The sequence below is a fragment of the Hydractinia symbiolongicarpus genome, chromosome 11 (assembly GCF_029227915.1).
Source record: "Hydractinia symbiolongicarpus strain clone_291-10 chromosome 11, HSymV2.1, whole genome shotgun sequence".
Classification (NCBI taxonomy): Eukaryota; Metazoa; Cnidaria; class Hydrozoa; order Anthoathecata; family Hydractiniidae; genus Hydractinia; species Hydractinia symbiolongicarpus.
Window position 1 is genome coordinate 20,554,146 of NC_079885.1, and position 24,285 is coordinate 20,578,430.

At 33.8% G+C, this 24,285-nt stretch overlaps 2 protein-coding genes across 2 annotated transcripts; one reads left to right on the forward strand and one right to left on the reverse strand.

The window, feature by feature from the left end:
• The first annotated feature begins 4,279 nt into the window (after positions 1 to 4,279).
• LOC130613497 (O-acyltransferase like protein-like) lies at positions 4,280 to 18,256 on the forward strand. The gene is made up of 22 exons (XM_057434832.1): positions 4,280 to 4,812; positions 5,154 to 5,287; positions 5,682 to 5,760; positions 6,283 to 6,409; positions 6,813 to 7,030; positions 7,912 to 8,082; positions 9,646 to 9,742; positions 9,882 to 9,971; positions 10,418 to 10,598; positions 10,674 to 10,753; positions 11,301 to 11,435; positions 11,551 to 11,677; positions 12,209 to 12,392; positions 12,905 to 13,047; positions 13,500 to 13,594; positions 13,914 to 13,919; positions 14,321 to 14,372; positions 14,602 to 14,658; positions 15,476 to 15,637; positions 16,169 to 16,352; positions 16,865 to 17,007; positions 17,460 to 18,256. Exons 1-22 carry the CDS (start codon positions 4,530 to 4,532, stop codon positions 17,568 to 17,570), a joined length of 2,859 nt encoding a protein of 952 aa, XP_057290815.1. The 5' UTR covers positions 4,280 to 4,529; the 3' UTR covers positions 17,571 to 18,256.
• Positions 18,257 to 20,062: 1,806 nt separating this feature from the next.
• Positions 20,063 to 24,285, reverse strand: LOC130613963 (52 kDa repressor of the inhibitor of the protein kinase-like). The gene is made up of 2 exons (XM_057435342.1): positions 23,904 to 24,285; positions 20,063 to 23,527 (listed from the first exon to the last, which is right to left on the reverse strand). The coding sequence occupies exons 1-2, from the start codon at positions 24,137 to 24,139 to the stop codon at positions 20,359 to 20,361; spliced, it is 3,405 nt and encodes a 1,134-aa protein (XP_057291325.1). The 5' UTR covers positions 24,140 to 24,285; the 3' UTR covers positions 20,063 to 20,358.

The following is a 24,285-nucleotide window of genomic DNA, read 5'->3' on the forward strand; positions in this document are numbered from 1 at the left end:
AACCCTATTGCATGCATCAGCTCAGGCTAGCTATATTTGAAATCTCATTATCATTTTATATATAGCCTCAAACATAAATAACGTGGGATGTGGTGAGTTGTTGCAGAGCATGAAAAAGTTTTACTAGAAACAAACAAATTCTTCACAGAAACGTAGTAAAAATAATTTTAGCTGCTCTAAAACAATCACAAGCTTTGTAACAATTTCTTTTAAAAAAATACTTATATTAAATTGCTCCCAATACATGTTAAAAAAAAATTAATAAGTTGGTGGTAATTTTATTGATCTTTCATGTCAATATCTAAGCCAAAATTGTCAGTAAATTATATAACCTGTTTTTATACAGTGAAGTTGTTCTTAGCATTTTGCATTAGGTTCCATGTGTTGGCAAGGAAGATGCTTGAAGAGAAAGCCTAAGGATTTGAGTTGAATGCTTGGACCAGTACGCTTATAATTCTCAAATGTAGCAAAAATGCACTCGCAACAAGGCAAGTTCAGAAAAGTAAAGCACAGGCACCTTTTTTTGGTTTAAAGTAGTAGCAGCAATAGAAAACAGAATGGACTTTTGAAAGTGAAAAGAAATTATGTAGACGCATACAAAAAAGTTATCACTTAAACCAATCAGTTAAAATAAACTTGGGTCAGTTATAATTGGTTTCAATTGAGCTATATAGCATATAGTAGTAAAATATTGCAGCGACATCATCATCATTCTCGGCTTAACGTCCGTTTTCCATGCTAGCATCGGTTGGACGGGGTATATTAATGACCCTCTTCCAATCTCATCTAGACTGTGTTAGATCTAAACTCAACTTCCTCTGTATCAAGTCTGTCTTTATAACCTCCTGCCAAGTCTTTCTCGGTCTGCCTCTGGGCTTTGCCCCAGGAACTATCAAGTCTCTACACTTTCTTACCCAATTATCCTCCTCCATTCTTTCCAAGTGCCCCAGCCAGTTCAATCTTCTTATCTGGATAACATCTTTAATTCTACGGAGACTTAGCCTGCTTCTTAGCTCATCTGAACTCTTTCTGAGACTGGTGTTACACATCCACCTAACCATTCTCATATCATTCCTTTCTAAACGGTCAAGATCTTTCTGCTTCACTGCCCATGTCAAACTACCGTACAACATAACACTTCTTACACAGGCCTCATACAACCTACCTTTTACCTCAATTGACAGGACTCTGCTAGTCAACAAAGGAAGTAACTCTCTGAACTTTTTCCAAGCAGAACCTATCCTGCAAGTAACACTTCTTCCAACACCCCCTTCACTGCCCAACATATCACCTAAGTAACAGAAGTTCTCAACTATCTCTAACGAGCCACTGTTGTACATCATTAAAGCTGGAAATACTTCATTCTCTATAATCTCACCTTTGCAACGCTTGCATACAAACTGTATGTCAGCTCTTAACCTTCCACTAATACCACTGCACTTCTTATGTACCCAATGCTTGCAAGTCTGACAAAAAATTGAGTTACTACCAACCCCTTTTCTGCAAACTCCACAAGGCCATTTTCCAACTACAAGGTCACACTTCGCTGCAATGCTACTAATCATGACTTTAGACTTTGCTGTGTTTACCTTTAGCCCTTTCTCTTCTAGTCCTTTCTTCTACTTCTCAAACTTTTCAACTAATTCTTCCATCGACTCTGCTATGAGAACCAAATCATCTGCATACAATAACTCCCATGGACAACCTGTTCTGAACTCCATCGACAGCGCTTCTAAGACTAGAATAAACACCAAAGGGCTAAGTACAGAACCCTGATGTACACCAACATTTACACTAAATTCATCACTAAGTGAATCGTTAATCCTGACACGACTTCTAGCATTGCTGTACATAGACTGTACCATCGTAACTAGCCACACATCCAAACCTAATTTTCTCATAGCCCACCAAATAACTTTACGTGGCACTCTATCAAAAGCTTTCTCTAAATCTACAAAGGCAAAATAGAGATTCTTTCTCTTTCCTAAATACTTTTCCTGAAGCTGTCTGAGTAAAAATATTGCATCTGTAGAGCCACGCCCTGGAACAAAACCAAATTGCATCTCATCTATATCAATTCTTTTTCTAAGTAACTTATCAATCACTCTTTCAATAACTTTCATTACTTGATCAACCAACTTCAAACCTCTATAGTTACCCCTTTCTAATGCATCACCCTTGCCCTTGAAACAATTCACTATTACACTCGACTGCCACTCACTCGGAATAGCACCATCCTTTATAATCTGGTTAGCAAGACTTGTAATAAGCTCAACTCCAATATATTCAGATGCTTTTACCATCTCTGCAACAATACCTGATACTCCTGCAGCCTTGCCAATCTTCAATTTCCTAATAGCCTCCACTACCCATTCTGTCTTGATCTGCATAGCTGGCCCTTCTACAACATCATCATCAGACAAATTATCCTCGTCCCAATCAAACTCAGTGTTAAGCAACCTCTGATAATGATTCTTTCAAGCTGCCCTTTTCTCCTCCTCTGTGCTAGCCAAAACACCTTCATCATTACGTATACACTTCTCACCTCTAACATCTTGATTAGTCTTCTTCATTTGCTTTGCTATCTTGAATACCTCATTGCGCTGGTCTTCCCTTCTTAACACATCTGCAAATCTGTTTCTCTCTGCTTCTGATTTTGCCTTATACACTGCTGTACGAGCGCGATGCTTAGCTTCTAAGTAAATATTTTTACTACCACCTGACTTCCACTCTTTCCAAAGTTTCCTCTTTTCCTTTATACACTGGTCAACTTCATTATTCCACCACCAGGTCTGTCTATGTCTAGCTGGTCCTTTCGTCCACCCACAGGTATCATCAGAAGCTTCTAGAAGACAATTCTTCAAAGTAGTCCAAGTACTTTCAACATTGTCACTATCACATTGACTATTGTAGGCTAACTGCTGAACTTTTGCACTAAAGTGTCTTGCTACAATCTCTTCCTTCAGCTTCCAGACTTTTCGACAGGGCCTGTACTTTCCCTTGGCTTCTTTAACACTCTTCAAGATAATATCACAAACCAGCAACCTATGCTGGGAAACACACTCTTCCCCCGATATAACTTTCACGTCCTTCACCACGACGAGAATACAATTTATTTCTTTGTGCCAATATTGTACCTACTAACTTCACTGGTACCAAAACGTAAGAAATAATAGACAATAGCATTAAAAATAGAAGTAAGGTGACTGTAGTAAAATCACTAGTGTACAGCGAGCCTATTATATATAGACCTTTTAAGTTGTTTACATTTCCCATGGTAAGCCCTTTCAGTCTTAACAAATGCGTGGCAGGCAAAAAGATGCGGGCACTAGGTGATGTGAGGTTCCATGGAAAAAGTTGTTAGAGGCAGAAGGGCTTGCCACAAAGAATGCAAACATTCAAAAAGGTCTGATTATCTAAACAAATAATGATATGGCAACTACACTCCTCACACAAGTTCATGGTCTTGACTTTAAGGCATTACCTAAAACTTCTATGCAAAAGTTTTGGTGAAAAGGACAGGGTTTTACAAAAGGAATCAGCTAAATTGTTTTAGTACCAGAAGAGAAAACAGGAGATTTTTGTCGAAGAATTTCATGTGGTACTACTTTCGGTTGAGGAAAAATAGACTTTTCAAGGGTAAACTCTCACAGACGAAGCTTTGTTTAAACAAGAACTACAGGCATTTGAACTGATGTAAAGCTAAAATAGCAGAACTACACAATATGGTAGGTTTGAAGCTAGAAAACAAAACGTTTTTGTGCATTATTAAGTTTACATTTAAAACTTCTTAGGGGAAATTGTTTGTGATTATTTTCTTACTATCACTTTTATTAACAACATCTAAATCAAAAAATAATAGTGGTGTAACACCATTGGAAGAAAAACAAAAGATGTATTTGTTACTTGGTCCAGAAATGTTAATTGTTACCACCCTATTCTGTATATTGGAAGTGAAACAGATTAATGTTTCACCAGTATCTCCCAAATTTCTTGATTCAGAATATCACACTTTTGCCAAAATTTTTAACTTTTTAATGGACAGAAATGGACAGAAGTCCCTTATCACTGACTGTTACTTGATGCACCTTCCTTTCGTCCAACGCGTGATACGCTTTCGTGACGAGATATTTGTCCGACATAAAGTCGGGCGAAGCTTCGTTTACTCGAACTTAGCCCTACATGGTGCTAAAAGTAATGCGTCGACGTAACGTGTCGACGTTAGACAGGCCATCTCGGTTGCCGAAAAGGGAGAAAACGAAAGTGTTTTTTGTTTATGATGGCGGACGGATGTCTTGTGATTTTCAAGCTTGACCTGTCAAATTGTAAATTTAAATATACTCATACTTTTAGCTAGTTATCCTAAGTTGTTTCCATACTGCCTTAAAATTGATTGTATATGTTGCTATTTTTTATTTATTACCTAACTAGCTAGCGCTAATGTTGCTGGGTTTTTTTGTTTTAGACTGTTTAGCTAGCTGGCTGGGCTAGAAAGTAAAAATACAAAAACTTTCCTGTTATAAAAAAAGATGGCTGTGAGGTGTTCACTAACTCAGGGACTATATTTGTGTATTATCTTACTGGTACAAACTATAACTATCAATTCCCAAGTTCATTTGAGAAATCTCCTTTTACACATGACTTTTCATCATAATCCAACTTCCAAAGTTGCTGATTATAATATTGCAATGATTAGAGAGAGAATTGAACATGTAGATGTTAAAAAAGCTTTGGAACATACAATGCTTTCAAATAATACAAACTCATGTTTATATAGCGTGTTAGAAGCAAGCAGAAGTGAAAAATTTTTGTGTAAGTATATCTATATATGTAAACCAAGAATCCTTGAAATATTGTTTGTTCTTGAAACGCCCTCCAACTGACTATTAAAAGTTTAGACAAATCCTGGAATATTTCATCAACAAGGAATTTTACCACTTCCATGATGTTGCCGTTATCATTAAAGTTGCTAAATATTAAAACAAACTGTTTGTGAAGCTTTCATGTCACACCAAACTATTTCTCCATTTTTTGTTACTAGTTTAAGTAGCAAAGCTGATTTCTCAGACAGACAGGCAGGCAGATGTAGCGTATTACTATAAGAATGATTAAACAATCCTAATAATAAATATAGTTTATGGTTTGTATTTCAGACTTTGATGCTTCTGGCAAGATTAGGTCTAACATAAAAGGCGGTAATGTGCATTGGTTTGGCAGTTATCAAGAATGTATGGACAACAGAGGATCACACTATTGTGCTATGTCTAACATTAAAATCACTAATATAGTTAGTAATCTGTAATTTTAATAATATTTGTACTGGTGTGATGCATTTAACGCTTGCGGTCACAATCACAAAATTTTTTCACAGCATTTCATAACTCAAGAAACTCTTATTTAATTATATAACTTAAAAACTTCACCTTGTTGAAAAAGTTAGAAAGTTGAAAAAAAACATGATTTTAAATTTGTATGCTGCATATCAAATTTTTCCAAAATTCTTCTAACAATTTATTGGCAACCTGTAATTTCATAAAAAAAATTTGTTTGTGATGTAAAATATGGTCAGGTTACCCATCCCCCAACAAACTTTCTTCACCACTGTGTACACAGGACAGTATATTTGATCTATTATTGATATTTTTACTACCTGTTAAAATATCCATCCTATATAAATTTAGCCGGTTTTACTTGGTCTGTGTATGCCAGAGATATGTGAAGCAGATGATGTAACTGAAATACTCACAGAACTTTCAAAAGGTTTGTTTTATCTGAAAAAGAATAATACTTTAATTTGATGGGCCTTTCTACTATTTCTTTGTTATTCATTTTTTCTTTTAATAAAAGCTAAATTGATTCAACTTTTAGTTGATCGAATCGGAACGGAACACTTTATCAACCTATTAGATTTAAGAAATCACAATTGTTTTTCATATGCATTATTTCAATTAGTGTTTAAGGAGTTACCTAAGAAAAAATCAGAAAAGAAAACTGTAATGTGTCAATTAGAAGAAGCTCCCATAAAATAAGCAACTTTATATATAATGGGCACATTCAGCAAAATGTTGTTATAAAGAGTATCGAAAAAACTGTTGTAAATACCTAATATTTTCTGTTGTTTTTTAAAAAAGCATCTCCTTTGAATAAGCACACAGTTCTAATAAGGAACAGTGCATGAATTGACGTATCTTGATAAGATACAGGTATATGTTCAAAGCAATTATTATTGTTGAATTAAACCATAAAAAGCTGTATCCCAAGTAAATGTTTTTTTTGTTTTAGTTTTAAAGTCTGGAAATTTTTCATTGCTTACTGTTTATCGTAACAACCAATCTTTGAAACAGTATGGAACTGATGCTGTCTGCTATGATAAAGAAAAGACTTACAGCACTGGTGCTATTGTGATGATGTAGGTGTGGTGTTTTATTTGTTGATATTTTTTCATATTATGAATTGGAAAATGTGTGTTGTAAAATATTATTAACCAAAACAATGTCATAAGCATATATTGTTGGAATCTTAGTTAAACATATAAAAAGGTTTACCAAATATCTTAAAATAATATAAATACCATCATGTTAGAGTTTGTTCTAGGCCTAAAATAAACTCACTGGTTTGTGACATGATAATATTTATATTATTAATTCCTAACAAATGAATTGTAATATTTTTATAATGTTTTTTAATTTAATTGTCAGGACTTTTAAAATCTGTGTTAAGGATTGCTTGAACCAAAAATGTTTTTTACTACTTTGGCATTATATTTTTTACTGTCTGTACAAAAATCTTAATTTTCTTTCCTTTTTTTATAGATCAATTTCTGCTTTCATTTTGTTGTTATGTGTGCTGGGATCTATAACTGAAATCATTTACAATTATGTAAAGTCTAGAGCTAAGGAAGATTACATGTTTTATGTGGATGAGGAAGATGAACAGTTTTCTAATGTAGTAAATCACAAAGACGACAACATCATGAAAGAAAACAACAGAGTGAACATTTCAATGCACACTGTGAATGTCGAAGATGAAGGTTAGATTACAGATTACATTTAGTCAGGGCGAGAATACATGTAACCAGGGCCAGATAACATGTAGCTAGATTAAAAATATAACTTTTAGAGCAAGAAGCAAAAAAACTTGAAAATAAGAAAAATTATTTTATCCTTTTGATTCTTATTTTTAAAGCTTTTCTTAGATATGTTTTGTATTTTTAAAAAGCTATTCCATATGTACAAAGTTATGGCACATGAGCAGCTCGCACAACCTCAATATGAAAATATCCATGTAAACACAACAAAGTTTCATAGCATGTTGAAACCTTGGTAAATTTTAGTTCAGTTTATATGTTAGTATTTTTTCCACTATCTCAGCCTTTGGTGTTACAAAGGTAAAAGAAGAAAAAAATCTTACTGTGCAAAGTAAGTCTAACATGTTACATGTAGAGAATATACACAATTTATCTTTAAATAAATAAATAATTTTAGAGCTGAGGTTTCACTTTGCATTGCTGTTTTGTATAACCAGGAGCAAAACTTCCATTGTAGGTGAAGTGAAATTCATCACAGTGGAATTGTACACATAACTGTCTAACAGATTATTTAGCATGATTTTATTTTATAAATTATTTACCATATCTTGCTACTATTTGCACTGATTTTATTTTTTTATCTTTGCCTTGCAAAGTAGTTTCTATATCTAAAAGTTATCTAAAAATTATATCTTCAGTTTTATTTGATCTATTATTTATCATTTGCCCCAAACAAATTCTTTAGTAATTGTTTAAAATTCAGACCATTTTTGGGGCGATATTTTAAATTTTGCATTGTTTATAAAAAAGTATAGTGTTAATACACTTGCAATATTGCCTGTCAATAAAACTTTGTTTGTATCCTGCTGTTCTCTTTCTTCTAGGAAGCTGTTTTGTGAAATTTCTCCTGTGTTTTTCGCTGATTAAAAACACAAAAACGTTATTTGATACCACAGTGCCCCCTGGTGCGATAACATGTATAAATGGTATTCGAACATTATCAATCACTTGGGTCATCCAAGGTCACGTTCTTGTTTTTGGCCTTGCAAATATAGGTAAGCATGGTATTGTTAGAATACGAGATTTAATGTTACCTTTTAAGCTCTAGTAAGTAGCAGGAAAATGTTTTTTAGACATTGCTCTGGATAAAAAAAATTTGCAATACATGATTTATAGATTATTTAAATGGTCTGAGTACATTATATAATACCTTTCTTAACAATATTTTTTGTTGCTGTTACTACATATTGTCAAAAAGCAGCTAAGTTTTAGTTCAGTCATATGCATATGGTATGCTTTTTATCAGTGTTTCATGCTAAAAACAGTAAAAACACATAGTTATTTGACTGTTCTATAGGTTTTTGCTGGTAATGGATTGCCATAAATTGCCAAGTATTTTTGTATTTGGGTTCCAGTTGGATTCATCAATACAAGAGTTTCAAATTAGTGCTTGTTTTGAAGCAAACATTGTCAAGCGCCAGTACATGTAAAGCATGGCTTTTCTTTTTTTTCTGCTAGCTAGATAAATGGCTAACTGGATTTTCATTTTCAAAGCCTGATACATTCGACATACTTTCGTTTAAATTCCCTGACTTTTATTGTTATTGACCCTTTCATAAATTCCCCTTTAATTAATGTCCCCTAGAAATGATCATCCCCTAACAGGGTGTTTATCTTAAACATAACGCAAATATTGATTTTTGGACAATGTTTAAAAAGTACCTTTGTAAAAACCAATTTAAAATATCGGAAAAAGATATGGTGGATGTTCTAATGCAATTGATGATAATGTAAATATGTATAAAAAGTTTTCTCTTGCCAATGGAACACCCATTGGCAAGAGAAAAGAAAAAAATACAAGGTTTACTAAGCACCTCCTTGAATAGACTCTGTCTAAAATCAAAATAATTAAACGCCCCAAGAAAACAGCACATTAAAACATGATAAGCTTTTATGCTTATAGTAATGAGTTAAACATATGGACAAGCAACAATGTACAAGAAATCCTAAAAGTGTATCCTTGAGATATAAAATTGACAAATAAATTTGAAACTCAAAAGTAGTGTTGTCTATACCCATCGAGCTGACACATGAAACTCATCATATTATTCTGTTCAACAGGAATTCTTTTAAAGGTTTTAAAGCACCAGATAAAAATATACTTTCATGGATACAAGAAAGCTCATGTTCTTTCTGTCAACAAAATGAATTAAATATAGCTATTATACTGTTTGTTAGAGCTTTTTTTTAGAACTTTGACTAGGGCATATAAAGGAAATGATTCCGCAGTTCAAAGCAGTCATACTCCATAACAATAATATATATGTATATATATATACAACTACTTTTACCTATATGCTGTAGCTAGCTACATCAATTAGGCTTTTCAGTCTGCAATGGTACAGTGGTTATCTATCCATATTTTTATTCTATAAGATGGAATTACCTAATTTAAGAAATTGTTAAACAGATATTTAGATATTTTCACTTTTAAAATTGATTCATACTACTAATTTATTTAACACGACATCAAAACAAAGTTTAGTTTGAAACCCGTGTATTTATGTTTAGATCACACTTATATCTTTTTTGAACTTTCTGTCATTTTTGTTTGTTAGATAACGCTGCAAGTATTTTTGCTACTTGGCTTCCACGATTCACCATGCAAACACTGCTCAATGCACCCGTATCTGTTGATTCCTTTTTCTTCTTAAGGTTTGTGTATTGACGGAAACTGATAAAAATTCTGCTCTTGCTAAATGTGTGTTATTTATGTCATTTTGGTAAAGTCTAAAAATATCACGGAATATAATTGGGACCTTTTTTAATAATTTAGTTCTTTTTTATTGTTTAGCGGACTACTTGTTGGGTACTTGAGCATGAAAAGATTTGAGTTGAAAGGAAATTTACCACTGCTTCGGTACTACTTGCATCGTTATATCAGGTGTGTATTTTGTCTCTACTATGTTGACTATCTTCTACAATTTGCAGTTCTATGCCACTATTTCTATTAGCAATAATGGTAGCCAAAATGGTGTTCATATAAATAGTGCACAAAATATGTACAATGACCGGTGTTGCTGGAGATCTATAATATCTAATGCTCATTTTAAGCTAGATTAGACAACCTCTTGCAACATCCTTCGGCCCATGGTGCGCCATCTCCCCAATTTCCCTTAAATGGCTTAAGTTAACCCAGGGAACATTTACTCACCCATATTAAATTACTGTCAAGAGGAATCGAACCTTGGTCTCCCGCATAAAGCGCGAGAGTTATATGACCACTAAGGTACGGGCAGCCACACTATTTTTACCCTTTATGTTCATTTTTACTTATTTAAATATTTTTCACAATTTACCAATGGGAGCATAATGTCTACTTTGTTTTAGGCTGACACCATCATATGCATTCTTGATTTTCTTTGCTACCTATGTATTCCCGATAATAGCGGACGGACCGTTTTGGTTTACCCAAGCTCCTACGTCAATGCAGACACAGAATTGTGTAAAATATTGGTGGACAAACTTACTTTATATCAACAATTTTTATCCTGATGACCAATCAAAGATGGTGAGTGTTCGTTTGTTAGAATTGAAAGAAACATGATCCACCTCAAATTAACACGTGTGAATTGTGTGTTTTTAGTGTTACCCAGTCAGTTGGTATCTAGCGAATGACATGCAGTTTTATGTTATCAGTCCCATAATCCTTTGGTGTATGTACAAGTACGTATTTTTTTATCGTCATTCTGTGGTTTATGTATCTACTGGTGACAGTAGTTGCAGCTTTCCGTTCAAATGTTCATGGTCGCAGCACTCAATGTTTACACATCGGCGGTCAATACCGCGAAATTTCTATTACATTTAAGATTAAGTTGTTAAAAAAATTAACCAGCTCCAAACACTGCGAAAATGCATGCGTCTGACTGGAAGAAAATTCTAATTTGCATGTTTAGATACTGAACTCTGGGAGCTGTGACCAATAACGCCTAAATGCAGCTTTTAAGCTTTTAATTTTCATTCATTCATTCTTTATTCGTTCCTAGATTCGTTCATTTATTCATTCATTCATTCATTCTTACATTCGTTCATTTTTACATTCGTTCATTTATTCATTCGTACATTCGTTCTTTATTCGTTTGTTCGTTCATGCATCCATTCATTTGAAAAACACAATTATAGTCGAGCACATTTTAATCACCGACCATATGTTATCATGTTTATGAACTCGTCAATCTAATACATCGTCATTATTTGATATTCTTTCTTTTAGATTCAAATGGATTGGCGTTTTCGTAGCAAATGGTTCGTTGTTATTGGCTAGTCTGATCACAAATGGTGCTTTGATGTATAAAGATAATGCTTCACCAGTGTTCTATCAAAAAGGGGTCAATTTATTGGACCCTAAGTAAGTTTGATGTATAATATTTATATTTATCTCTATCCATCTGCGACCTGTCGATGTAAACAAAACTTAAAAAGGTTACTTTTATCTTTTTAATCATTTTATTTTCAACTTTTAGCTCACCAGTTCTCAGATATCAGAAATATCTTTATGAAAAACCGTGGACACGCATTATGCCATATTTGGTTGGCCTCGTTCTCGGTTATGTCATAATGCAGAAACATAACATTAGAAAATTCAAATATGTAAGTCTACATTACGGAGATAATTTTATACCGGCGTTAACCGTTGCAGGATTAAATAAATAAATATTTCCGAATGTCACATCAAAACCACACTGAAGGCAATAAGGCGAAAAAATAAGTTGCCGAAACTTTTTAATTTTTCTCTAACGCAAAATTTATGCACAGCTAAAAAGTAGCTGAGGTTCAATTTTTCTTTATCGCAAAATTTAAGTACAGTTAAAAAGTAGCTGGAGAATGCAGAAGTATGGCATACAAGTAAATACAATTTTTTTTATTGTGCTATGCCTGCTAAACAGGGGTGTTGGCTGCAAGAGCAACCTCTTTAAACAGTCATGGCGCTATCAGATATGAAGTAACGCCCTTTTTTATATATATGAAGTATCGTGTAAGATTATGACAACCGGTGAACATTTTATGTGAATTGCCATAATGTTTACCTCGTGGAGAATCCTAAATTTACGGAAACGTTAAACAACAGGTGACAGGCAAAAGTAAAAATACCACAGAAAATCTATTATTGTTGTTGTTTAGCCATTATATTCACTTGGATGGTTTCTTGCAGTTGGGACGGGCATTGCTTGTGTGTATGGTCCATTCACTGCAACCCAGGAAGCTTGGAATCAAGCTACTAACATCACGTATGGTGTCATGTTCAGATTTGTGTGGGCACTTGCACTTGCTTGGGTCGTATATGCATGCCATAATGGCTATGGAGGTGTGTTACATGAATGCGTAGATGAATGTTTTTTTAAGAACTTTTAAATTTTTTAAACTCGTATTTGGGTTGTCTTATGTATATTTAAATAAGCAATGTCAAAGATATGGCTGATGTGAATGTCCATTCCTATAGTTTTTACATGTGGTGTACAAAAGCAGAATGTTCACGCCAAATTTCACAAAGCAACGACAAAAATACCTGTATGTTATTTTTATTAAGAATAAAGAAATGAGCATCTAAAAATAAAAATATATAATGTGATATTAGGCTAATTTTAGGTAAGAAGTCTGGAAACTAAAATAATTCTCGTTTTTAAGTAATCTTGTTAGAATAGTGGTAGTAGATGATCTTGTCAGTGTTGCCGTTAGATTTTTTTTTTACTGTTCCATTGATAACCTTCGTGAAACTTTTTTCCTGTCGAGATTAAACAAATTTTACTATTATTGCTTTTTCTACTTTTTTACCACTGTTAAAAATAACATGATCTTATGACATATATATTTTTTTAGGTCTTGTGAATGATTTTTTGAGTTGGAAGGCATTCATACCTCTCAGCAGGTTGACATATTCGACCTATCTAACGCATGCGATGGTTATTCTGTTGTTTTTTGGAGCCTCTCAGACAGCAGTGGATTTAACTTTACTTAACTACGTATGTAATGTTTTTACTAACATGTTGTTAAGCACTCTTTGGGTGTAGGGAGTAAGTGAAGGGGGGGGGGGAGGTGGTGTAAGTGAAGAGAGGAGGTGATAGAGCTTTTGTAGTTTAGCTCACATCTGTTTTAAAACCAGGTTTAATCATTACATCGTATTCCTTGAAAAAGTTGCTTACAATGAATTCAAATCATCAACATCAAATCACTAGTTGAGACTACACAGGGACGTTTGGAGAGTTTAGGGTGTAAGGGGGAGGGGAAGTGCCACCCACCCTGTTACTACACAGCCTTCTCATTTTATAATGCTACGGGAAAACAGGATCCTTCAGATGCAGAAGAAAAACAGAAAAAAGTGACTAACAGATAGCCACTGCAGAACATTGTTGTACACTGAACAACATGCATTAGTATTGTCTACGCACTCTGCTAATTTTGTGTTTGTTTTTAGGTGTATATTTGCTCTGGTATCACCGTGTTATCTTTCGCTGCTGCATATATCGTCTCTGTGTGCATCGAGTATCCTGTGTTTAACCTGGAGAAGCTGTTGTTAAAATTTTAGAATGTTTAGATTTGTAAATTTAAGGTGTTTAAGAATAATTTTATAAGAATAATGAGGCTAAAAAAAAATTTTGATAAATAAGGTTAAAAATTACAAGGCTGATTTTTATCCTTTTTTACCATACATAAACGGGGAGAAATTTATTTTTATTAATTTTAAAGCAAATTCTGCCGAATGATAATTATGCAAAGAATATACAGATAAAAGATATAAATTTTTTAGAAAGTATAAATTTGTTGAAGTTGTGAAGTCGACAATAAAACTGGTTTCAATTTTGTTCATGTTTGGTTTTATAAACTTTAGGTTATAGTATGTATACATATAGTAATTTTATTGATTTTTTATCGTCATTAAAAGGTCTATGGCCTTACTTGTATTTATTTTTGTGCTTTAGTAGTTACAAGGGTATACATTTTCGTACTGCACTCGCTCATAGTAATTCACACCCTAGTTTTAACACAAGTTTGATTATCGTTGTCATTTGAAAGTCGTTTTTAACAAACCGAACCTGCAATAAGCAATTGAAATAAGGCTTATAATTCTAAACATTACAGCGTAATTGAAGCTGATGTAACTGTAAGAATTAGTATTAACTTTATACAAAAATAAAATAATATAATTTCGGAATATTTTGAAAAGAAATGATCTGTATTTTTTTTTGTAAATTAGATTCTCGCCTTTTGTTACAAGTATTTTGATTTAATTCTTAGCTTGTGTAAGAGCATAATCAGTTTAAATACGTATCTTATGAGCTCGCTCAAGGTAAGAAAGGATAGTTTGTTACACTTTGTGTCTTTCACTTGATTTTAAAATTAAAAAGGAAGAATTCGTATGGATTAAAAGTGGAATATTGTCCTGCCGGAAATTTGGCATTTTAATATAAAAAGAAATCGCATTGTTTCTATACTGGCATTCTTTGGCATTTCATGTATTGGCATTTAGATTTTGGATATGTTTTTCTTCTCGTTATGATGGGTCCTTTTTGCATTAGTGTCGATTGACTAAGAGCAGGTTGCTGCTACAGAGTGTTATGTTGGGAAAGGAGGGAGTATGGAGTAATTTTTCTACGTAGGGTATTTTTATTTCTCAGTATGCTATTCATTGCTTAGGGGAATAAACTCGACAATTTTTTCTTAGCGCTCAACCATGGTGGACACTATTTTGTGGCTCCTCCACTTCAAAAACCGTGTCGTGATACGCCATCAACTTAACACTGAGTTTGTGAAATTACGAGCACGTGCCACCTCCACGACAAACTTTTAGACTTTGAATTAAAAGAATTAAATATTAACGGTTAATGAGAACATTGAAAATGATTGCACCCTCCCCCCGCCCTTCTCTTTTGTGTGAAATCTTTCCTAGCGTATGAATATAATTAAGAACTAAATACGGCTGAATCCTGAAGCTGTGTTCTTACAAGAAAAAATATTATTATTGAAATATTATTATTGAATAACAACCAGCTTCAAATGAAATTCCATTGGTTCTTGTATAAAAAACCCGTGCATTTTGAAGTGCACTTGGTCGTATAAAGAAAAAATGAAGTCATTGAATTATTTTTGTATAAACAGAAAATTTTTACCATATTACTATTGTTTGTATAGTAGACATTTTATTTAAAGGACATATTGTGTCTCAATAACATCACGTGATTCTGTGCAAATGTTGCACCATCAGTTATTTGTTCTTCATTTTACAGCGTATATGTTGAACTTAGCTAACATTTATTAGCGATACTACAATCTACAGAAGTGGTTTAATAGTACATTTCTCTGCTGTTTTTGTTATTGTATATTGATATCAGCTTAAAGATCGTTCTATCCATCTGCGACCTGTCGATGTAAACAAAACTTAAAAAGGTTACTTTTATCTTTTTAATCATTTTATTTTCAACTTTTAGCTCACCAGTTCTCAGATATCAGAAATATCTTTATGAAAAACCGTGGACACGCATTATGCCATATTTGGTTGGCCTCGTTCTCGGTTATGTCATAATGCAGAAACATAACATTAGAAAATTCAAATATGTAAGTCTACATTACGGAGATAATTTTATACCGGCGTTAACCGTTGCAGGATTAAATAAATAAATATTTCCGAATGTCACATCAAAACCACACTGAAGGCAATAAGGCGAAAAAATAAGTTGCCGAAACTTTTTAATTTTTCTCTAACGCAAAATTTATGCACAGCTAAAAAGTAGCTGAGGTTCAATTTTTCTTTATCGCAAAATTTAAGTACAGTTAAAAAGTAGCTGGAGAATGCAGAAGTATGGCATACAAGTAAATACAATTTTTTTTATTGTGCTATGCCTGCTAAACAGGGGTGTTGGCTGCAAGAGCAACCTCTTTAAACAGTCATGGCGCTATCAGATATGAAGTAACGCCCTTTTTTATATATATGAAGTATCGTGTAAGATTATGACAACCGGTGAACATTTTATGTGAATTGCCATAATGTTTACCTCGTGGAGAATCCTAAATTTACGGAAACGTTAAACAACAGGTGACAGGCAAAAGTAAAAATACCACAGAAAATCTATTATTGTTGTTGTTTAGCCATTATATTCACTTGGATGGTTTCTTGCAGTTGGGACGGGCATTGCTTGTGTGTATGGTCCATTCACTGCAACCCAGGAAGCTTGGAATCAAGCTACTAACATCACGTATGGTGTCATGTTCAGATTTGTGTGGGCACTTGCACTTGCTTGGGTCGTATATGCATGCCATAATGGCTATGGAGGTGTGTTACATGAATGCGTAGATGAATGTTTTTTTAAGAACTTTTAAATTTTTTAAACTCGTATTTGGGTTGTCTTATGTATATTTAAATAAGCAATGTCAAAGATATGGCTGATGTGAATGTCCATTCCTATAGTTTTTACATGTGGTGTACAAAAGCAGAATGTTCACGCCAAATTTCACAAAGCAACGACAAAAATACCTGTATGTTATTTTTATTAAGAATAAAGAAATGAGCATCTAAAAATAAAAATATATAATGTGATATTAGGCTAATTTTAGGTAAGAAGTCTGGAAACTAAAATAATTCTCGTTTTTAAGTAATCTTGTTAGAATAGTGGTAGTAGATGATCTTGTCAGTGTTGCCGTTAGATTTTTTTTTTACTGTTCCATTGATAACCTTCGTGAAACTTTTTTCCTGTCGAGATTAAACAAATTTTACTATTATTGCTTTTTCTACTTTTTTACCACTGTTAAAAATAACATGATCTTATGACATATATATTTTTTTAGGTCTTGTGAATGATTTTTTGAGTTGGAAGGCATTCATACCTCTCAGCAGGTTGACATATTCGACCTATCTAACGCATGCGATGGTTATTCTGTTGTTTTTTGGAGCCTCTCAGACAGCAGTGGATTTAACTTTACTTAACTACGTATGTAATGTTTTTACTAACATGTTGTTAAGCACTCTTTGGGTGTAGGGAGTAAGTGAAGGGGGGGGGGGAGGTGGTGTAAGTGAAGAGAGGAGGTGATAGAGCTTTTGTAGTTTAGCTCACATCTGTTTTAAAACCAGGTTTAATCATTACATCGTATTCCTTGAAAAAGTTGCTTACAATGAATTCAAATCATCAACATCAAATCACTAGTTGAGACTACACAGGGACGTTTGGAGAGTTTAGGGTGTAAGGGGGAGGGGAAGTGCCACCCACCCTGTTACTACACAGCCTTCTCATTTTATAATGCTACGGGAAAACAGGATCCTTCAGATGCAGAAGAAAAACAGAAAAAAGTGACTAACAGATAGCCACTGCAGAACATTGTTGTACACTGAACAACATGCATTAGTATTGTCTACGCACTCTGCTAATTTTGTGTTTGTTTTTAGGTGTATATTTGCTCTGGTATCACCGTGTTATCTTTCGCTGCTGCATATATCGTCTCTGTGTGCATCGAGTATCCTGTGTTTAACCTGGAGAAGCTGTTGTTAAAATTTTAGAATGTTTAGATTTGTAAATTTAAGGTGTTTAAGAATAATTTTATAAGAATAATGAGGCTAAAAAAAAATTTTGATAAATAAGGTTAAAAATTACAAGGCTGATTTTTATCCTTTTTTACCATACATAAACGGGGAGAAATTTATTTTTATTAATTTTAAAGCAAATTCTGCCGAATGATAATTATGCAAAGAATATACAGATAAAAGATATAAATTTTTTAGAAAGTATAAATTTGTTGAAGTTGTGAAGTCGACAATAAAACTGGTTTCAATTTTCTTCATGTTTGGTTTTATAAACTTTAGGTTATAGTATGTATACATATAGTAATTTTATTGATTTTTTATCGTCATTAAAAGGTCTATGGCCTTACTTGTATTTATTTTTGGGCTTTAGTAGTTACAAGGGTATACATTTTCGTACTGTACTCGCTCATAGTAATACTGCACTCGCTCATAGTAATTCACACCCTAGTTTTACACAAGTTTGATTATCGTTGTCATTTTAAAGTCGTTTTTAACAAACTGAACCTGCAATAAGCATTAAATGAGGCTTATAATTCTAAACATCACAGCGTAATTGAAACTGATGTAACTTTAAGAATTAGTATTAACTTTATACAAAGATAAAATAATATAATTTCGGAATATTTTAAAAAGAAATGATCTGTATTTTTTTTTTTTTTTTTGTAAGTTTGATTCTCGCCTTTTGTTACAAGTATTTTGATTTAATTCTAGCTTGCGTAAGAGCACAATCAGTTTAAATACGTATCTTATGAGCTCGCTCAAGGTAAGAAAGATGATTTGTTACAGTTTGTGTCTTTCACTTGATTTTAAAATTAAAAAAGGAAAAATTTGAATAGATTAAAAGTGGAATATTGTCCTGCCGGGAATTTGGCATTTTAATATATAAGAAAATCGCATTGTTTCTATACTGGTATTCTTCCTTTTTTTGCTAATGATCTGGCCAGTTTCATAGTACTAGTTTCTTCGATAACTGCCATTTTACCGTATTCGTTCTGAAGTATTTCGAACATCCGGCGGAAAGGGGTGTGATCGGCTTTCTCACATAAAATCAAAGTTGGCATACTTGTAGTATGTTATGAAAGGAACAAAATAGAAGCAATTACTGTGACGTCATCAGAAGCTCAAAATATGTCCAAAATATCACAACTCTTTAAAATTCTATATCTGCTTTTAACATTTCTGCCAAAAACATCATTTTTTCTTAGAGAAAAAACCACGAATACCGTCTTCCATGTGTTTTTAGATTATGGATATGTTTTTCTTCTCGTCATGATGGGTCCTTTTTACATTAGTGTCGATTGACTAAGAGCAGGTTGCTGCTACAGAGTGTTAAGTTGGGGGAGGGAGGGAGGGAGTAGGGGTAATTTCTCTACGTGGGTTATTTTTATTTCTCAGTATGCTATTCATTGCTTAGGGGAATAGACTCGACAATTTTTTCTTGGCGCTCAACCATGGTGGACACTATTTTGTGGCTCCTCCACTTCAAAAACCGTGTCGTGATACGCCATCAACTTGACACTGAGTTTGTGAAATTACGAGCACGTGCCACCTCCACGACAAACTTTTAGACTTTGAATTAAAAGAATTAAATATTAACGGTTAATGAGAACATTGAAAATGATTGCACCCTCCCCCCGCCCTTCTCTTTTGTGTGAAATCTTTCCTAGGGTATGAATATAATTAAGAACTAAAAAAACCCCGTGCATTTTGAAGTGCACTTGGTCGTATAAAGAAACAAATGAAGTCATTGAATTATTTTTGTATAAACAGAAAATTTTTACCATATTACTATTGTTTGTATAGTAGACATTTTATTTGAAGGACATATTGTGTCTCAATAACATCACGTGATTCTGTGCAAATGTTGCACCATCAGTTATGTAATCTTGATGAAATATGAGAATAGTGAACAGTAGTCACATGGTTGCATGTGACATTTATTTATTCATTGTGTCCAGCTATGTCCTTTTTTCGTCGACGCGTTGCAAAGGTATTTGTTCTTCATTTTACAGCGTATATGTTGAACTTAGCTAACATTTATTAGCGATACTCAGGGGCGGATATAGAATTTATTTTATGTCAGTCACAAATTTTGCGAAGCAAAAAAGCGCAGCAGTTTGCGTAGCAAACCGCTGCGCGCCAAAACAGCTGGGGGTTTTGGGGGGCGCTGTAAGCCCCCCAAATGGGGTACGGGGCGAAGCCCCGGAAGTTTTTGCTTTTTACGGCATTCTAAAGCGTTAACAGGCTAAATTAAAGTCCAATCTCCTCTTACTCTTTAACGTGTAAAACCACTCTTTTGCGTTAATTTTGGAAAAATGTATTTGTTGTATAAAGTTAGGGGATAATAAAAACAACGGTAGGATTTATATATTATCAGACTGTTTCGCCCAATATCAGGGCTCATCAGCTTGCCTAGGCAACATTCAATAACATTATATATTATTTAGTGTGCCAGACAAGTACAGTCAGCTAGCGCTCCAATAAACCGGGTACTATTAGCAGGAGCAAGCTAAACCCGGGGGTAAAGTGCGTGGAGGTGATATAAAACGAAATAAAATAACGTAATAGGTAGTTAAAAGTTGCCATAAAGCTCCTGACAGGAGACTCCTAGAACAGGTGCTATCAGCCAGAGCAAGCTGAACCTGCAGAAAGGAAAAAGAAGTAGCAGGGGTGGGGTAGAAAAGTATATATAGTTAAAGTGTATAGTAAAGTAATTACATAAGGTAAGTATTTTATTTGTATCTAATTATTTATTTCAAATTTATTATATAAGTTCAAGACGTCTTTTGTCTTTAGCAAACTTATTTATGACTTGATGCACATCCGGCACTATTTCATTATGTATGTACATGAGAGCAAGTCCATTAAGTCTGTCAGAGACCATAGTTGTGCGAGTATAGCTTTTTAATTTTCTCATAGATGAAAAAGAGCGCTCACACTCACATGTTGTGACAGGTATAGTGGCTAAGATACGCAGTGCCACATTTAAATTTACAAATACTTTTAAATCAATCGACTTTAAAGTTTGGGCAATTGTTTCAGGCCTGGTACCTTTGAAATCTACCCAGTACCTTTCCCATAGTTCTAATTCGCCACTTAAAGCTAATGCATTAGGAAGATCATCTTCATAAAAAGAGGAAAAAGATGTAAATTTTTCTTTCCAATTAACCTTACCATTGGAAAGAAGGTTTATCATTTTAGCAGGGACAATACATAAGCCGTTATATACACTAAGTGCAATAGGTTCAAATCTAGACTTCATTTCACTGTTAAGGTGGTCTAAGAGAGGGTTAGTAACAGCTTTTTTGTAGAAGTCAGACATACAGGTGAAAGGATGATTATCCCTATTAATTTGTCTTCCAACAGTCCTCTTTTTTTCCTCCTCTATACCAACCTTTGCACAGAGAGAAAGAGTTTCCTTGTACCATAAGTCATGAAAATGGTCGACGTTGTTTCTTGTCTGTCTTAAAACATTTTGTAAAGTTTTTATTAAATCTATTGAGTCCATTATATCTATAGATTTATTTTGAAGCAGTTGTGTCACATGCAGAGTGACATCAAAAATACTTCTTGTAATTACAAGAGTGACAACAAATTCAAAGTTGGCTATTTGATGAAAAAAACCAACTGCTTGTTTTGAAGTATCATGGTTGTATTTCATCTCTAAATTTAACTTCATTTCTTCCAGGGTAACATAAATTGCAATATATAGCTCCTGAAAAGTATCTAAACCAGTTATTCTTTCAACCCATCTAGTGCGACAAACATCTGTAAGTTTAGTGACAGTAGCTAATGGACAATATTTTTTAATGTTATCCAAAAGAGCTTGATGTCGCTTTTCAGAAAATTTAAAAAAATAAGTAATGTGTTTAATTTTAGTCATAACATGTGAAACTAAGCTCACAGTACAAGATTTTCCCACAGATAAATTTAGACGGTGGCTGTTACAGTGAACATAGATGGCCTTTCTGTTAAGACTAAGAATGCGTGCAGAGAGACCATTTTTATAACCAGCCACAGCACCTGCACCGTCATATGCTTGACCCCTACAATCTTTTATGTTCAACTTCAAATGTTCTAAACACTTGCATAAAACAGACTGTAAGTCTTTACCAGAAAGTCCTTCATCACAATGGATAAACTGGATGAATTCCTCTCTAATGTTAAATGAATCATCCACAAAACGCAGGACTAAAGACATTTGCTCTTTGTGAGATGAATCAGAGGCTTCATCAGCAAGAATAGAATAAAACACATTGTTTTTTATCTCAGAAACTAATTTATCCAAAATAAATTCACCACAACAACTTATTAACTCATTTTGTGTTGTTTTGGAGATATAGGTTGCATTTTTAGGGCTGTTTTTCAAATGCTCAGCAAGAATAGTGTCTCCACCTTGCACCCTAAAATTCAACAATTCCACAAAATTCCCCACCCTTCCACAAGAAAACTCCCCTACTTCACCATGATACTGGGAGTCATCTCGATGACCTCTTAATGCCTGGCCCTGCCTACCAGAATAGATTATTGCTTGAACAATAGGGACAAGCTTTTTTCTATTTTCAGCAATTTTTTTTCTCCTGTTACTATCAACAAGAATGTCAATTGGTTGGGACTTACCAAAATAATTACTTATAAAGCTAGTAAATACAGCTGATGTATCAGCATGAAGTCCAGTGCTAGAATTATGCTTGAGGAAATGAGCATTGGCATCTGGCCAATATCTGAATGACTCAGAAAACAGTTTTTTAATTTTGTTGGTTTTGGTTGGAAATTTCTCTCCAAATAAAACACACGGAAGACAATATGCACCATCAACTGCTGGTGAATAACACAACCAAGGAAATTTGTTTAACCATTCAAAACGAAAGCATCTTTTAGTTTTTGGGAACACATAATTGTTATTTGGTTTAAAAACGTTTTTAATGAGGTCTTGAATTGCTGAAGTGTCATTTTTCAAAGTTCTCATTTTTTCACGGTACAATGACACATCAAATCTATTCACAGGTAATAAACTGTCTGGCATGTTACTACAAGGTGATGGTGTAGGAAAGGGCATTTTTGTAACTGCACAAGCTTCTGAAATTACAGTTGATTGTGAAATCTGTTGTGTGACAATGCTTGTTGTTGCAACATGGGATTGGACAGGTGGATGACAAATTGTATGTGAGGATTCAAAAATGAGACTATTGCTGTCTAAACTTGGTGTGATGGTTAAAGGATTTGACACAACAGGTTTATGAACATTTATTAATGGCATAACTTTTGGAAAAATTAAAGTGTCACTACATTTATCAGTCCAAAAACTGAGCTTTGACTGAACTGAAATTTTTTTGGTAGGCACACAAGACATTTTTTCTTTTTTTGTGATGTGCGGTAACTTTCGCTTTGTACCGTTAGGCACAAAAATTATGGGAACAAAATGATTAGGCTTAAAGGTGATACTTGAGTCAACATTAAAACTTTGTAAACAAAATAGAAATTTCAATGTCCTTAAAGAAGGAGTGGGATTTCTTGGACTGATTATACAATTAAATAAAATTTTATCCCTTGAGTCACCACAATCCGGAAAATATGTATTAATGTTGGCCAATGACACTGACGACAAAGCAAATATGCAAAGTAAGCTACACCACTTTTGATTTTTACAGTTACCAATGGCTTCATTTTTTACCAACTTATTAGAGCACGAAGAACCTGAAGCATCAAGAGCATCAAAAGATGTTACCATTCGCAAAATGCTATCAACAGATTTAAATACCTTACCTTTGTGTTCTTCAAATAACGACAACAAAACAGGGTGCCTACTGTAATATTCAGAACACAGAAACAACTCCAATGACGTTAAAATTCTGAGATCCTCAACCAACGAATTGTCACCAACAAGCAGGATGGAAGCAGAACTGTACAAGCAATTTCCAGTACTTTCAGAGCTAAATAAAAACACAAGTCTTGATCAAGAGCTTTGTCAAAGCTATAGCTATATAGCTCCCATCTTTAAACTTTTATTTAACAAATCAAAGGCTAGCAAGCACTGTGATGGAGAGCAACTGAAGTTTGTTTACATTTGAGTTTGGTTTAATTTAGCAAATCTTCTTATCAAAATATTAGCTGACAAGATCTATTGTATAAATTTAATGATCTTTTATTGTTCCCATAATCACCGTGTGACGTGCAGACAGCTGCTAGCTACTTTAAATAAAAGAGCAATGGAGCCAGCTGAATAATTAAATGATTAAAAAAATATCCATGGTTACCTAATAGAGCTAGCTATGACACAAAAAACAAGTAAAAACTTAACACCCTTACCACAAGGCTACTGCACACTTGTTAAGGTCTTTTCGTAAAATCTTTGGAAGATAAACTTCAGCATTAAAATTTCTCAATATGTTGTTGTTATTGATTGAGTTCAATATATCTTCGTTTGAGAACGAAGGAAGTTTCCTTATTTTATTACAATATTTCAAATATATATCTTGTATATAACACAAATCATTCTTTTGCAAAGCTAGACGGACCAGCTCAAACATGCTCTCGGCAGCCATGTTTGAACAAAAAGAATAAAATCAAGGGCGAACATATAACCTTAATCAAGGGTGGGAGAGTTCTTGGCCACTGACGGGTCCGCAAGATAACACAACCGGTATCGGTTCTTCTATGTTTACACAATTGTATAGAAGTAAAGAAGTAA